This window comes from Catharus ustulatus, chromosome 37 (genome assembly GCF_009819885.2).
Source record: "Catharus ustulatus isolate bCatUst1 chromosome 37, bCatUst1.pri.v2, whole genome shotgun sequence".
In the NCBI taxonomy this organism is placed as follows: Eukaryota; Metazoa; Chordata; class Aves; order Passeriformes; family Turdidae; genus Catharus; species Catharus ustulatus.
The window spans coordinates 1027089-1042783 of record NC_046257.1 but is presented as its reverse complement, the minus strand read 5'-3'; the positions used below and the strand labels follow the sequence as shown (position 1 = coordinate 1042783).

The 15695-nt window shown below is 53.0% G+C and overlaps 2 protein-coding genes across 5 annotated transcripts in view; both read right to left on the bottom strand.

The window, feature by feature from the left end:
* DLG4 (discs large MAGUK scaffold protein 4) overlaps positions 1–8408 on the bottom strand; it is a 58892-nt gene extending 50484 nt beyond the window's left edge. For all 4 annotated transcript variants that reach the window (XM_033084304.2, XM_033084300.2, XM_033084302.2 and 1 more), the window contains exon 1: positions 8284–8408. In XM_033084304.2, the coding sequence (XP_032940195.1) occupies positions 8284–8313 (30 nt within the window). In that variant the 5' untranslated portion in view covers positions 8314–8408. The remainder of the gene's footprint in view (positions 1–8283) is intronic.
* A 4031-nt stretch (positions 8409–12439) lies between these two features.
* The window catches only part of ACADVL (acyl-CoA dehydrogenase very long chain), a 30201-nt gene continuing 26945 nt past the window's right edge, over positions 12440–15695 (bottom strand). The window contains exons 13-14 of the mRNA XM_033084262.2: positions 13969–14067; positions 12440–12444 (exon numbers count right to left, since the gene is read on the bottom strand). Coding sequence (XP_032940153.1) covers positions 12440–12444; positions 13969–14067 — 104 coding nt within the window. The remainder of the gene's footprint in view (positions 12445–13968; positions 14068–15695) is intronic.

Sequence of the window (15695 nt, the reverse complement as noted above, 5' to 3'; positions counted from 1 at the left end):
CCAAATCATGGAGAGACCCCAAATTATAGAGAGAGACCCCAAATCAGAGAGACCCCAAATAATAGAGAGGGTCCTGGAGACCCCAAATCATAGAGAGACCCCCGGGGGGTACAGAGAGACCCCAAATCACAGAGAGACCCCAAATCACAGAGAGACCCCAAATCAGAGAGACCCCAAATTATAGAGAGGGGCCCGGAGAGATCCCAAATTATAGAGAGACCCCAAATCATGGAGAGACCCCAAATCATGGAGAGACCCCAAATCACAGAGACCCCAAATCACAGAGAGACCCCAAATTACAGAGAGACCCCAAATCATAGAGGGACCCCAAATCAGAGAGACCCCAAATTATAGAGAGGGTCCCAGAGAGACCCCCAGAGTCATAGAGAGACCCCCGAGGGGGACAGAGAGACCCCAGATCATGGAGAGACCCCTGGGGGGGGCAGAGACCCCAGATCAGAGAGAGACCCCAGATCAGAGAGAGACCCCAAACCAGAGAGAGGGTCCCAGAGAGACCCCCAGGGTCACAGAGAGACCTCAAATTATAGAGAGACCCCAAATCACAGAGAGACCCCAAATCACAAAGAGATCCCAAATCATAGAGAGACCCCAAATTATAGAGAGGCCCCAAATCACAGAGAGGGTCCTGGAGACCCCAAATCATGGAGAGACACCCAGGATCATAGAGAGACCCCCAAAAGGGGCAGAGAGACCCCTGAGGGGGACAGAGAGACCCCAAATCATAGAGATGGGCCTGGAGAGGCCCTCAGGGTCACAGAGAGACCCCAAATTATAGAGAGACCCCCAGGGTCATAGAGAGACACCCCTGAGGGGGACAGAGAGACCCCAAATCAGAGAAACCCCCAGGGTCACAGAGAGACCCCAAATCACAGAGACCCCAAATTATAGAGAGGGGCCCAGAGAGACCCCAAATTATAGAGAGACCCCAAATCACAGAGAGACCCCAAACCAGAGAGAGACCCCAAATCACAGAGAGACCCCAAATCAGAGAGACCCCAAATTATAGAGAGACCCCAAATCATGGAGAGGGTCCCAGAGACACCCCAAATCACAGAGAGACCCCAAATCAGAGAGAGACCCCAAATCACAGAGAGACCCCAAATCACAGAGACCCCAAATCATAGAGAGACCCCAAATCATGGAGAGACCCCAAATCACAGAGAGATCCCAAATCATGGAGACATCCCAAATCACAGAGAGGGTCCCAGAGAGACCCCCAGGGTCCCAGAGAGACCCCTAGGGTCACAGAGAGACCCCAGGACCTCCAGGGTCATAGAGAGGGGCACAGAGACCCCCCCAGGGTCATAGAGAGACCCCAAATCATAGAGAGACCCCCAAGGTGTCAGAGAGACTCCAAATCACAGAGAGACCCCAAATTATAGAGAGGGTCACAGAGAGACCCCCAGGGGGGGACAGAGACCCCAAATTATAGAGAGACCCCAAACCACAGAGAGACCCCAGATCAGAGAGAGACCCCCCAGGGACACAGAGAGACCCCCAGGGCCTCCAGGGTCATAGAGAGACCCCCGAGGGGGACAGAGAGACCCCAAATCACAGAGGGACCCCAAATCACAGAGAGAATCCAAATTACAGAGAGACCCCAAATGACAGAGAGACCCCCGGGGGGGGGCAGAGACGCCAGATCAGAGAGAGACCCCCAGGGTCATAGAGACCCCAAAATCACAGAGAGACCCCAAATCAAACAGAGACCCCAAATCAGAGAGAGACCACAAATCATAGAGAGACCCCAAATCACAGAGAGACCCCAAATCACAGAGGGACCCCAAATCACAGAGAGACCCCAAATCACAGAGAGACCCCAAATTATAGAGAGGGTTCTGGAGACCCCAAATCATGGAGAGACCCCAAATCATAGAGAGACCCCAAATCATAGAGAGGGGCCTGGAGACACCCCCAGGACCTCCAGGGTCATAGAGAGACCCCCGAGGGGGACAGAGAGACCCCAAATCACAGAGAAACCCCAGATCACAGAGAGACCTCAAATTATAGAGAGACCCCAAATCATGGAGAGACCCTGGGGGGGACAGAGACCCCAGATCAGAGAGAGACCCCAAATCACAAAGGGACCCCAAATTATAGAGAGGGTCCCAGAGAGACCCCAAATCACAGAGACCCCCAGAGTCACAGAGAGACCCCCAGGACCTCCAGCGTCATAGAGACGGGCCTGAAGAGACCCCCAGGGTCACAGAGAGACCCCCGAGGGGGACAGAGAGACCCCAAATCAGAGAGAGACCCTAAATTATAGAGAGACCCCAAATCATGGAGAGGATCCTAGAGAGACCCCCAAATCACAGAGAGACCCCCTCAGGGTCACAGAGAGACCCCAAATCAGAGAGAGACCCCAAATTATAGAGAGACCCCCAGGGTCACAGAGAGACCCCAAATCAGAGAGAGACCCCCGGGGGGGACAGAGAGACCCTAAAACATGGAGATGGTCCCAGAGAGACCCCAAATCAGAGAGACCCCAAATCAGAGAGAGATCCCAAATCATGCAGAGAGCCCAAATAAGAGAGACCCCAAATCAGAGAGACCTCCAATTATAGAGAGACCCCAAATCACAGAGACCCCAAATTATAGAGAGGGGCCCAGAGAGACCCCAAATCACAGAGAGACCCCAAATCAGAGAGAGACCCCAAATCAGAGAGAGACCCCAAATTATAGAGAGGGGCCTGGAGAGACCCCCAGGGTCACAGAGAGAGACCCCAAATCACAGAGACCCCAAATCACAGAGAGACCCCAAATCACAGAGAGACCCCAAATCAGAGAGACCCCAAATCACAGAGAGACCCCAAATCAGAGAGACCCCAAATCACAGAGAGACCCCAAATCACAGAGACCCCAAATCAGAGAGACCCCAAATCACAGAGAGACCCCAAATCAGAGAGACCCCAAATCACAGAGAGACCCCAAATCATAGAGAGACCCCAAATTATAGAGAGGGGCCTGGAGAGACCCCAAACCACAGACAAACCCCAAATCATAGAGAGACCCCCGAGGGGAAAAGAGAGACCCCAAATCATAGAGAGGGGCCTGGAGAGACCCCCAGGACCTCCAGGGTCATAGAGAGACCTCCGAGGGGGACAGAGAGACCCTCATGGTCATAGGAAGACCCCAAACCATAGAGACCAGAGAGACCCCCAAAACCATCTCGAGGAGCACCAGGACCTCCAAACTCCCCCAGGACCCCCCAAAACCACCTGAGTATCCCCTCAGGAGCCCAGAGCCACCCCCAAAAAACACAACCAAGACCCGCAATCAACTCCAAAAATGCGAAGACCCCCAGGACCCCCTCAGCACCCCCCAGAGGGACCTCAGGACCCCCCCGCCCCCGTAGCTGTGATTTTAATTTCTTTAAAATCAGCGCTCCCCTGTCCCGGCCTGACCCCGCCGAACCCGCCCTCTGCAGCCCCGCCCCTTTCCCCTCACGCAAGCCCCGCCCCCTCGCCGTCCCCATGGCAACGCGCGCCACCCCGCGGTCACGTGGGAGGGGCTGAGTGGGCGGGGCCTCCGCTTTTGGCGCGGCGTTGCCACGGCAACGAGCGCGGGAAGGCGTTGCCGGGGCAACGGGGGGAGAGGAGGGGGCGGGGCTTGGTTGCCGCGGCAACGGCGTGGGAATGGCGGGAGGGGGAATTTGGGGAGAATTTTGGGGGGATTTTTGGGGGGATTTTGGGGGAATTTCGGGGGAATTCGGGGATTCCTGAGGGGAAGTCGGGGGTGAAAAGGAGGAGGGGGGCGGGGGGTGGAATTTTGGGGGGGTTTTGGGGAGATTCGGGGGAATTTTGGGGGAATTTTGAGGGGGTTTGGGCCCAGTTCGGAGCTTCCGGCAGCTCCGGGCAGGCCAGGCCCGAGCTGAGGGGGTTGGGGAATTCGGGGGAATTTTGGGGGATTTCAGGTAAATTTGGGGGGATTTCAGGTGAATTTTGGGGATTTTCAGGTGAATTTTATAATGCTCAGGTGAATTTTGGGGAATTTCAGGTGAATTTTGGGGAATTTCAAATTAATTTGGGGTTTTTCGGGTGAATTTTGGGGAAGTTCAGGTGAATTTTGGGGAATTTCAGGTGAATTTTGGGGGAGTTCAAATTAATTTGGGGTTTTTCGGGTGAATTTTGGGGATTTTCAGGTGAATTTTGGGGGATTTCAGGTGAATTTTGGGAGGTTCAGGTGAATTTTGGGGATTTTCAGGTGAATTTTGGGAATTTCAGGAGAATTTTGGGGGATTTCAAATTAATTTTGGGGTTTTTCGGGTGAATTTTGGGGAATTTCAGGTGAATTTTGGGGGAGTTCAAATTAATTTGGGGATTTCAGGTGAATTTAGGGCCAAATTTCAGGTGAATTTTGTAATGCTCAGGTGAATTTTGAGGAATTTCAGGTAAATTTTGGAGGAATTCAGGTGAATTTTGTGGAATTCCAGGTGAATTTTATAATGCTCAGGTGAATTTTGGGGAATTTCAGGTGAATTTTGGGGATTTCAGGAAGATTTTTGAGATTCCAGGTGAATTTTTTGGGATTTCAGGTGAATTTGGGGGATTTCAGTTGAATTTTGGGGCCAATTTTGGGGGATTTTGGGGCTCTTTGGGCCATTTAGGGCCAAATTTTGGGGTTTGGGGGCAGATTTGGGGCAAATTTTGGGGATTTTGGGGGAATTTTGAGGATTTAAGGCAAATTTGGGGCAGATTTTGGGGATTTTGGGGTTGATTTTGGCGGATTTTAGGGCAGATTTGGACGGATTTGGAGCCAATTTTGGCAGATTTTGGGGATTTGGAGTTGATTTTTGGGGAATTTGGGATGGATTTTGGGGGATTTGGGGCAGATTTTGGGGGATTTTGGGGATTTGGAGTTTATTTTTGGGGGATTTTGGGGTTAATTTTGGGAGATTTTGGGGCAGATTTTGGGGGATTTTGGGGCTTTGGGACCTGGTTTAGGAGATTTTGGGGCTCTCAGGGCAGATTTGGGGCCAATTTTGGGGAAATTTGGGGCTGATTTGGGACATTTTGGGGCATTTTGGGGCATTCTGGGGCATTTTGAGGTTTGAAGTCCCAGCTTTGGGGATTTGGGTTTTTTAGGGCTGATTTTGGGTTTTTAGGGCTGAATTTGGGTTAATTTGGGATTTTTTTGGAGGGGTTTGAGGTCGATTTTGGGAATTTTAATTTTTTAATGCCAATTTTGGGGGGTTTAGGGCAAATTTTGGGGTTTTGGGGCCGATTTCTGGGCGGTTTTAGGATTTTCAGGGTAAATTTTGGGGGAGTTCAGGGTGGATTTGGGGGTTTTTAGAGCCGATTTTGGGGTGTTTGGGGGATTTAGGGCCGATTTTGGGGATTTGAGGGATTTTCAGGGCAGATTTTGGGGATTTCTAGGGCCGATTTTGGGGGGTTGGGGTTTTTTTAGGGCCGATTTTTGGGTTTTCAGGCGGGATTTGGATTTTTTGAGAGGGGTTTAGGGCAGATTTTGGGGCGGATTTTGGGGTTTTGGGTCAGATTTGGGTATTTTGGGGTTTTTAAAGGCAGATTTTGGTAGTTAGGGGGTGGATTTTGGGGTTTTTGGGCAGGATTTGGTGTTTTGGGGCCGGATTTTGGGGTTTTCAGGCAGGATTTGGGATTTTTGGGGGGGATTTGGGCTTTTTAGAGGTTTTCAGAGCGGATTTTGGGGCAGATTTTGGGGTTTTCGGGTGAGATTTGGGGTTTTTGGGAGGATTTAGGGTGGATTTTGGGGGTTTCTGGGGCGGATTTTGGGGTTTTCTGGAGGATTTTGGGGATTTTGGGGCAGATTTTGGGGTTTTCGGGTGAGATTTGAGGTTTTTTGGGAGGGTTTAGGGCAGATTTTGGGGCAGATTTGGGTTTTTTTGGGGCGGATTTTGAGGTTTTCGGGAGGGTTTTGGGGTTGTTGAGTGGATTTAGGGTGGATTTTGGGGTTTTTTGGGTCGGATTTTGGGATTTTCGGGAGGATTTTGGATTTTTGAGTGGGTTTAGGGTGGATTTTGGGGTTTTTTGGGCAGATTTTGGGGTTTTCGGGAGGGTTTGGGGGTTTTTAGGGAGGATTTGGGTATTTTGGGAGGGTTTAGGGCAGATTTTGGGACGGATTTTGGGGTTTTTTGAAGGGTTTTGGATTTTTGGGAAGGTTTAGGGCGGATTTTGGGGTTTTTTGAGGCGGATTTTGGGGTTTTCGGGAGGGTTTGGGGTTTTTGAGTGGGTTTAGGATGGATTTTGGGGTTTTTGGGGGCGGATTTGGGGTTTTTTGGGGTGGATTTGGGGGTTTTCAGGCAGGATTTGGGTTTTTTGGGAGGGTTTAGGATGGATTTGGGTTTTTTTTGGGGCGGATTTTGGGGTTTTCAGGAGGATTTGGATTTTAGAGGAGGGTTTTGGGGCAGATTTGGGGTTTTTTGGGGCGGGTTTGGGGTTTTGGGTCGGATTTGGGGGGTTTCAGTCAGGATTTGGGGTTTATGGAAGGGTTTAGGGCAGATTTTGGGGCAGATTTTGGGTTTTCGGGAGGATTTGGATTTTAGAGGAAGGTTTAGGATGGATTTTGGGGTTTTTAGGGAGGATTTTGGGGTTTTCGGGAGGGTTTGGGGGTTTTTAGGGAGGATTTGGGTATTTTGGGAGGGTTTAGGGCAGATTTTGGGGCAGATTTTGGGGTTTTCGGCAGGATTTGGGATTTTTGAGTGGGTTTAGGGCGGATTTTGGGGTTTTTTGGGTCGGATTTTGGGGTTTTGGGGCGGGTTTGGGGGATTTCAGTCAGGATTTGGGGTTTTTGAGTGGGTTTAGGGCTGATTTTGGGGTTTTTTGGGGCGGATTTTGGGGTTTTTGGGAGGATTTAGGTATTTTGGGAGGGTTTAGGATGGATTTTGGGGTTTTTTTGGGCAGATTTTGGGGTTTTCGGGCAGGATTTGGGGTTTTTTGGGGCGGATTTTGGGGTTTTTTGGGGCGGATTTTGGCGTTTTCAGGAGGATTTGGGGTTTTTGAGTGGGTTTAGGGCTGATTTTGGGGTTTTTTGGGTCGGATTTTGGGGTTTTGGGGCGGATTTGGGTTTTAGAGGAAGGTTTAGGGTGGATTTTGGGGTTTTTTGGGGCAGATTTGGGGTTTTTTGGGGCGGATTTTGGGGTTTTCAGGCGGGATTTGGGTTTTAGAGGAAGGTTTAGGATGGATTTTGGGGTTTTTTGGGGCAAATTTTGGGATTTTCGGGCGGGTTTCGGGCCCCCCCCGCCCCCACGTGCTCTGTCCCCTCCCCCGCGCGTTGCCATGGAAACGCCGCGGCCGCCACGTGGTGACACCCCCGAGATTTGGGGGGACACCGCCCCTCCCCCACCCCCAAAAAACCCCCAAAAAATCCCCAAAAATCCCCAAATCCATCCCGGTACCGTGGGGGGGGTGGGGACACCCAGGGGGATTCGGGACCCCCCCAAAAAATCCCCAAAATCCGCCCCCAAACCCCCTCAGGACCCCCCAAAATGCCCCAAATTCCCCCAAAAATCTCACCCGGAGCCCCCCAGGACCCCCCAAAATCCCCCCAAGATCCCCCAAATCCCCTCCAGAGCCCCCCAGGAGCCCCCAAAATCCTCCAAGACCCCCCCAGAATCTTCCCGGAGCCCCCCAGGACCCCCCAAAAAGGCTCCAAATCCCCCCAAAATCACCCCCGGACCCCCCAAATCCCCCCAAAATCCCCTCAGGACCCCCCAAATCCCCCTCAGGACCCCCCAAATCCCCTCAGGACCCCCCAAATCCCCCTCAGGACCCCCCAAATCTCCCCAAAATCCCCTCAGGACCCCCCAAATCCCCCCCAAATCCCCCTCAGGACCCCCCAAATCCCCCTCAGGACCCCCCAAAATCTCTCCAGACCCCCCCCAGAATCCTTCTGCCCCCCTCCAGCATCCCCCAGACCCCCCTAAAACCCCCCTGGGCCCCCCCAAATTCCCTCCAGACCCCCCAAAATCTCTCCGGAACCCCCCCAGGACCCCCCAAAATCCCCACAAGACCCCCCAAAATCCCTCCAGGACCCCCCAAAACCCCTCCAGGACCCCCCAAAATCCCCCTGGGACCCCCCAAAATCCCTCCAGGCATCCCCCAAACCCCCTCCAGGACCCCCCAAAACCCCCCCAGAATCCCCAAATCCCCCCCCCAAACCCCCCAAAACCCCTCCAGGACCCCCCCAGGACCCCCCAGGACCCCCCCAGGACCCCCCCGGACCCTCCCCAGGACCCCCCCCGGATCCCCCCGGCGGTTTTGGGGCGAATCCCCCCGGGTTCGGTACCTTGGTGGTGACGATGCACAAACAATCCATGGCGGCCGCTCATGGGCCGGGGGGGCCCGAGCGAGGAGGAGGAGGAGGAGGGCGAGGGGGAGGGGAGGAAGGCTCGGGAGGGGGAGGATGGAGAGGAGGAGGAGGAGGAGGGGGAGGAAGGCTCAGGAGAGGGGGAGGAGGGGGAGGAAGGCTCGGGAGAGGGGGAGGAGGGGGAGGGAAAAACGGGGGGGAGGAAGAGGAGGATGGAGAGGATGAAGGGATGAAGGCTCGGGAGGAGGAGGATGGAAAAGAGGGAGGATGAGGATGGAGAGGATGAAGGGATGAAGGCTCAGGAGACGGAGGAGGATGAAGGGATGAAGGCTCAGGAGGAGGAGGAGGATGGAAAAGAGGGGGGGATGAAGGCCCAGGAGGAGGGGGAGGAGGGATGGAGCGAGGAGGAGGAAGAGGAGGAGAAGGATGCAGGGATGAAGGCTCGGGGGAGGAGGAAGATGAAGGAGTGGGAGGAGGATGAGGATGAGGATGGAGGGGATGCAGGGATGAAGGCTCGAGAGGAAGAGGAGGATGGAGAGGATGCAGGGATGAAGGCTCGGGGGAGGAGGATGAGGAGGGAGGGGATGGGGTGAGGAAGGCTCGGGGGAGGAGGAGGATGAGGAGGAAGATGAAGAAGCGGGAGGAAGATGAGGATGAGGATGGAGGGGATGAAGGGATGAAGGCTCGGTGCGGGGAGGAGGAGGAGGAAGATGAAGGAGGATGAGGATGGAGGGGATGGAGGATGAGGATGGAGGGATGAAGGCTCGGGAGGAGGAGGGGATGAAGGAGGAGGAGGAGGAGGATGGAGGGGATGAAGATCTGGGGGGGAGGAGGAGGAGGAGGAAGAGGAGGAGGAAGATGCGGCAGCGGGAAGGGAGGAAGAGCGGGAGGAGGAGGAGGAGGAGGAGGAGCGGGGGGAGGAGGAAGGCCCGGGAGGAGGGACCGGGAGGAGGAGGAAGAGGAAGATGAAGGAGCCGAGGGGATGAAGGAGGAGGAGGAGGAAGATGAAGGAACCCCCGGGGGGGGAGGAGGAAGAGGAGGAGCAGCGGGAGGAGGAGGAAGATGCGGGAAGGGAGGAAGGCTCGGGAAGAGGAGGAGGAAGGAGCGAGGATGCGGAGCCGGGAGGATGAGGATGGAGCCGGGAGGGGAGGAAGGCTCGGGAAGAGGAGGAGGAAGATGAAGATGAAGATGAAGGAGCGAGGATGCGGAGCCGGGAGGAAGAAGAGGGAGCCGGAGGGGAGGAAGGCTCGGGGGAGGAGGAAGATGAGGATGGAACAGGGAAGGGAGGAAGGCTCAGGAAGAGGAGGAGGAGGAAAAGGGGGAGGGGATGAAGATGAGGATGAAGGCTCGGAAGGAAGATGAAGATGGAACGGGGAGGGGAGGAAGATGAGGATGAGGAGGAGGATGAAGGCTCGGGATGAAGATGAGAATGGGGCCGGGAGGGGAGGAAGGCTCAGGAAGAGGAAGAAGAAAAGGGGGAGGGGAGGAAGATGAGGATGAGGATGGAGCAGGGAGGGGATGAAGGCTCGGAAAGAGGAGGAGGAAAAGGGGGAGGGGAGGAGGAGGAAGATGAAGGCTCGGGAGGAAGATGAGGATGGAGCCGGGAGGGGAGGAAGATGAGGATGAGGAGGAAGATGAGGAGGAAGATGAGGATGAGGATGAGGATGGAACCGGGTGAGGATGAAGGCTCGGGGGAGGAGGAGGATGAGGAGGAAAAGGGGGAGGGGAGGAGGAGGAAGATGAAGGCTCGAGAGGAAAATGAGGATGAGGATGGAGCCGAGAGGGGAGGAAGGCTCGGGAAGAGGAGGAGGAAAAGGGGGAGGGGAGGAGGAGGATGAGGATGAAGGCTCGGGAGGAAGAGGAGGATGGAACCGGGAGGGGAGGAAGGCTCAGGAGGAAGATGAAGATGAAGATGAGGATGGAACCGGGTGAGGATGAAGGCTCGGGAGGAAGAGGAGGAAGAAAACGGGGAGGAAGATGAAGATGAGGATGAGGATGAACCGGGAGGGGATGAAGGCTCGGGGGAGGAGGATGAGGAGGAAAAGGGGGAGGGGAGGATGAGGATGAGGATGAAGGCTCGGGGTGAGGATGAGGATGGAGCCGGGAGGGGAGGAAGGCTCGGAAAGAGGAGGAGGAAAAGGGGGAGGGGAAGAGGAGGATGAGGATGAAGGCTCGGGAGGAAGAGGAGGAAGAAAAGGAGGAGGAAGATGAAGATGAGGATGAGGATGGAACCGGGAGGGGATGAAGGCTCAGGAGGAAGATGAAGATGAGGGTGAGGAGGGAGCAGGGAAGGGAGGAAGGCTCGGGGGAGGGGAGGAAGATGAGGATGAGCAGGAAGATGAGGATGAAGGCTCGAGAGGAAGAGGATGGAACCGGGAGGGGAGGAAGATGAGGATGAGGATGGAACCGGGTGAGGATGAAGGCTCGGGGGGAGGAGGATGAGGAGGAGGAAAAGGGGGAGGGGAAGAGGAGGATGAGGATGAAGGCTCGGGAGGAAGAAAAGGGGGAGGAAGATGAAGATGAGGATGAGGATGGAACCGGGAGGGGATGAAGGCTCAGGAGGAGGAGGAAGAAAAGCGGGAGGGGAGGAAGATGAGGATGAGCAGGAGGATGAAGATGAAGGCTCGGGATGAAGATGAGGATGGAACCGGGAGGGGAGGAAGGCTCAGGAGGAAGATGAAGATGAGGGTGAGGAGGGAGCCGGGAGGGGATGAAGGCTCGGGGGAGGAGGATGAGAGGAAGATGAAGATGAGGAGGAGGATGAGGATGAGGATGAAGATGAAGATGAAGGCTCGAGAGGAAGATGAGGATGAAGAGGATGAAGGCTCAGGATGAGGATGAGGAGGATGAAGATGAAGAAAAGGATGAGGATGATGAGGATGATGAAGATGAAGGCTCAGGATGAGGATGAGGAGGGGGAGGGGAGGGATGAAGGCTCCGGGGGCTTCTGGAGCGCCGGGATTTGGGATTTTGGGGGGGAAAAATTGGGAATTTTGGGGGGGAAATTTGGGGATTTTTGGGGTAAATTCGGGATTTGGGATTTTTGGGATTTTGGGGCAAAATTTGGGATTTTTGGGATTTTTTGGAGGGGAAAAATCGGGAATTTCGGGAGGGATTTGGGGAGGAAATTCGGGATTTTGGGGATTTTTTTTAAGGGGAAAATTCGGGATTTTGGGATTTTTTTGGGGAGGAAATTCGGGATTTTTGGGGAGGAAATTCGGGATTTTGGGATTTTTTTAAGGGGAAAATTTGGGGGATTTTGGGATGTTTGGGGGAGAATTTTAGGGATTTTTAGGGGGGAATTTTGGGATTTTGGGGGGAAGCGGCGGCGGCGCGGGGGGGGAGGGGCGGGAGGGGGAGGGGCTGGGAGGGGGGGGAGGGGCTCGGGGGATTTTGGGATTTTTGGGATTTTTTTTTCCGGTGGATTTTGGGGGAATTTTGGTTGGATTTGGGATTTTATGGTGAGGATTTTGGGGTTTTTTGAGGGGATTTTTGGGTTTTTTTGTTGGATTTTTGGGGGGATTTGAGGGGATTTTTTGGGTGGATTTTGGGATTTTTTGGGGTTTTTTTAGGGGGGATTTTGGGTGGATTTTGGGGTTTTTTAGGGTGGATTTTGGGATTTTTTGGGGTTTTTTTTGGGTGGATTTTGGGGTTTTTTGGGTGGATTTTGGTTATTTTGGGGGATTTTATGGTGGATTTTGAGGGATTTTGGGGTGGATTTTTGTGTGAATTTTCGGGGGATTTGGGGGTGAATTTTGAGGAATTTTGGGGTTTTTTTGGGGTGGATTTTGGGGTAAATTTTTGGGGGAATTTGGGGTGGATTTTTTGGGTTTTTGTGTGAATTTTTGGGTTTTTTTGGGTGGATTTGGTGTGGATTTTGGGGTTTTTTGGGGTGGATTTTGTGGGGGTTTGGGTGGATTTTGGGGTGGATTTTTATGTGAATTTTTTTGGATTTTTAGGTGGATTTTGGGTGAATTTTTGGGGTTTTTTTAGGTGAATTTTGGGGTTTTTTTGGGTGAATTTTGGGGTTTTTTGGGGTGGATTTTTATGTGAATTTTTTTTTATTTTTTAGGTGGATTTTGTGTGAATTTTTGGGGTTTTTTTAGGTGAATTTTGGGTTTTTTTGGGGTTTTTGTTACCCTGGGCCTGGGGCCGCTGACGGAGCTCTCGTAGCTCTCCTGGATGTCTGGGGAGGGGAAAAAAGGGGGTGAGACCCCCCCAAAAATCCCCAAAAAACCCAAATTCCCCAAATCCCACCCAAAATCCCCAGAAAATCCCAAAATTCCCCAAAAAATCCCCCCAGAACCCCCCAAAAATCCCCAAAAAACCCAAATTCCCCAAATCCCACCAAAATCCCACTCAAAACATCCCAAAAATCGTCAAAATTGCTCCAAAATCCCCCAAAAATCCCACTCAAGCTCCCCAAAAACTCCTCAAAATTGCTCCAAATCACCAAAAATCCCACTCAAAATCCCCGAAAATCCCCCAAAATTTCCCAAAATGACCCAAAAATCCCAATTAACCCCACTCAAAAATTCCCCAGAATTACCCAAAATGACCCAAAATCCCCCAAATTTCCCCCAAATTTCCCAAATTTCCCTCGTACCGAGCAGAGCCTGGAACAGGGGGCTCTGCAGGACCCCCCAAAATCCCTAAATCATCCAAAATCCCCCAAAATTACCAAAAATTACCCAAAAATCCCAATCAAACCCCCCAAATCCCCCAAAATTACCCAAAATTCCCATTTTTTCCCCAAATTTCCCCCCATACCAATCAATGCCTGGAACAGGGGGCTCTGCAGGACCCCCAAAACCTCCCCAAATCATCAAAAATCCCCCAAAAATCCCAATCAACCCCCCCAAAATTTCCCAAAATGACCCAAAATCCCCCGAATTTCCCCCAAAATCCCCCCATAGCAATCAATGCCTGGAACAGGGGGCTCTGCAGGACCCCAAAAATCCCCCAGAATTACCCAAAATTTCCCATTTTTTCCCCAAAATCCCCCCGTACCAATCAATGCCTGGAACAGGGGGCTCTGCAGGACCCCCCAAAAATCCCTAAATCACCCAAAATCCCCCAAAATTACCAAAAATTACCCAAAAATCCCAATCAACCCCCCCAAAAATCGCCCCAAATCACCCCAAAATCCCAATTAAACCCCCCCAAAATTCCCCAAAATGACCCAAAATGACCCAAAATCCCCCAAATTTCCCCCAAATTTCCCGAATTTCCCCCATACCAATCAGGGCCTGGAACAGGGGGCTCTGCAGGACCCCAAAATGACCCAAAAATTCCCAAATTTCCCCCAAATTTCCCCCATACCGATCAATGCCTGGAACAGGGGGCTCTGCAGGACCCCAAAATGACCCAAAATGACCCAAAATTCCCAATCAAACCCCCCCAAATCCCCCCAAAATCCCCCAAAATGACCCAGAATTCCCCAAATTTCCCCCAAATTCCCCCCGTACCAATCAGAGCCTGGAACAGGGGGCTCTGCAGGACCTCCCAAATCCCCCCAAAATGACCCAAAATCCCTCAAAATTACCAAAAATTACCCAAAAATCCCAATCAACCCCCCCAAAATCGCCCAGAATTACCCAAAATCACCCAAAATCCCCCAGAATTACCCAAATTTCCCATTTTTTCCCCAAATTTCCCCCATACCGATCAGTGCCTGGAAGAGGGGGCTCTGCAGGACCCCCAGGAGCTGCTGGGCTCGGAGCCGGGGAGGATCCAGAGCGTCCTGCAGGAGCTGCCGAGAGCCTGGGGCACAAAAATGGGGAGGGGACACAAAAAATGGGATTGGGACACAAAAAAATGGGATTGGGACACAAAAATGGGATTGGGACACAAAAAAATGGGATTGGGACACAAAAAAATGGGATTGGGAACCCCAGAAATGGGATTGGGACACCAAAAATGGGATTGGGAACCCCAGAAATGGGATTGGGACACAAAAATGGGATTGAGAACCCCGAAATTGGGGAGGGGACACCAAAAAATGGGATTGGGACACAAAAAATGGGATTGGGAATCCCGAAAATGGGTCAGGGAATGGGTCAGGGACCCCAAAAAATGGGGCTGGGAACCCCAAAAATGGGATTGGGACACAAAAAATGGGATTGGGAATCCCGAAAATGGGTTAGGGAACCCGAAAATGGGATTGGGACCCCCAGAAATGGGGACAGGGAATCCAAAAATAGGATTGGGAACCCCAAAAATGGGTCAGGGACACAAAAATGGGATTGGGACACAAAAATGGGATTGGGACACAAAAAATGGGGACAGGGAACCCAAAAAATGGGATTGGGAATCCCGAAAATGGGTCAGGAAACGGGTCAGGGACCCCAAAAATGGGATTGGGAACCCCAGAAATGGGTCAGGAACCCCCGAAAATTGGATTGGGAACCCGAAAATGGGGAGAGGACCCCCCAAAATGGGGAAGGGCGCCCCAGAATGGGGATGGGACACCCAAAAAATGGGACAGGGACCCCAAAAAATGGGGATGGGAACCCCAAAAATGGGTTAGGGAGCCCCGAAATTGGGGAGGGGAACCCCAGAAATGAGATTGGGACCCCAAAAATGGGTCAGGGACCCCCAGAAAAGGGTCAGAGACCCCAAAAATGGGAGGGGACCCCGAAAATGGGGAGGAGACTTAAAAAAATGGGGATGGGATCCTCAAATGAGTCAGAGAGCCCCGAAATTGGGGAGGGGACCCCCAGAAATGGGGATGGGACCCCCAGAAATGGGGATGGGACCCCAAAAAACGGGGATGGGAATCCCGAAATTAGGACAGGGAACCCAAAAACGGGGATGGGACCCGCGAAACTGGGTCAGGGACCCCAAAAAATGGGGATGGGACCCCCAAAATTTGGTTTGGGACCCCCGAAAATTAAATTGGAACCCCTGAAAATGGGGATGGGATCCCCGAAAATGGGGAGGGGACCCCCGAAAATGAGATTAGAAACCCGAAAATCGGGTCAGGGACCCCCCTAAAACCCCCCCAGGGTTCCCAACCACCCCCAACCCCCCCCAGAATTCCCCGGGACCCCTCCCCAAATTTCCAGAGGGACCCCCAGGATCCCCCAGCCCCAATTGGGACCCCCCGGGACCCCCCAATAAAGAGTCGGGACCCCCCAAAACCCCCCCAGATCTCCCAGAACGGGGCCCGACCTCTCTAAATCTGCCCCAAAATCCCCCCCAAAAAACCCCAAAAATTCACCAGGACCTCCTCCCCAAATTTCACCGGGACCCCCCAGGATCCCCCAGACCCAAATTCTGCCCCCAAGACCCCCCCAGGACCCCCCAATAAGAGTCGGGACCCCCCAAAATCCCCCCAGAGCTCCCAGAACGGGGCCCGACCTCTCTAAAACCCCCCCAAAATCCCCCAA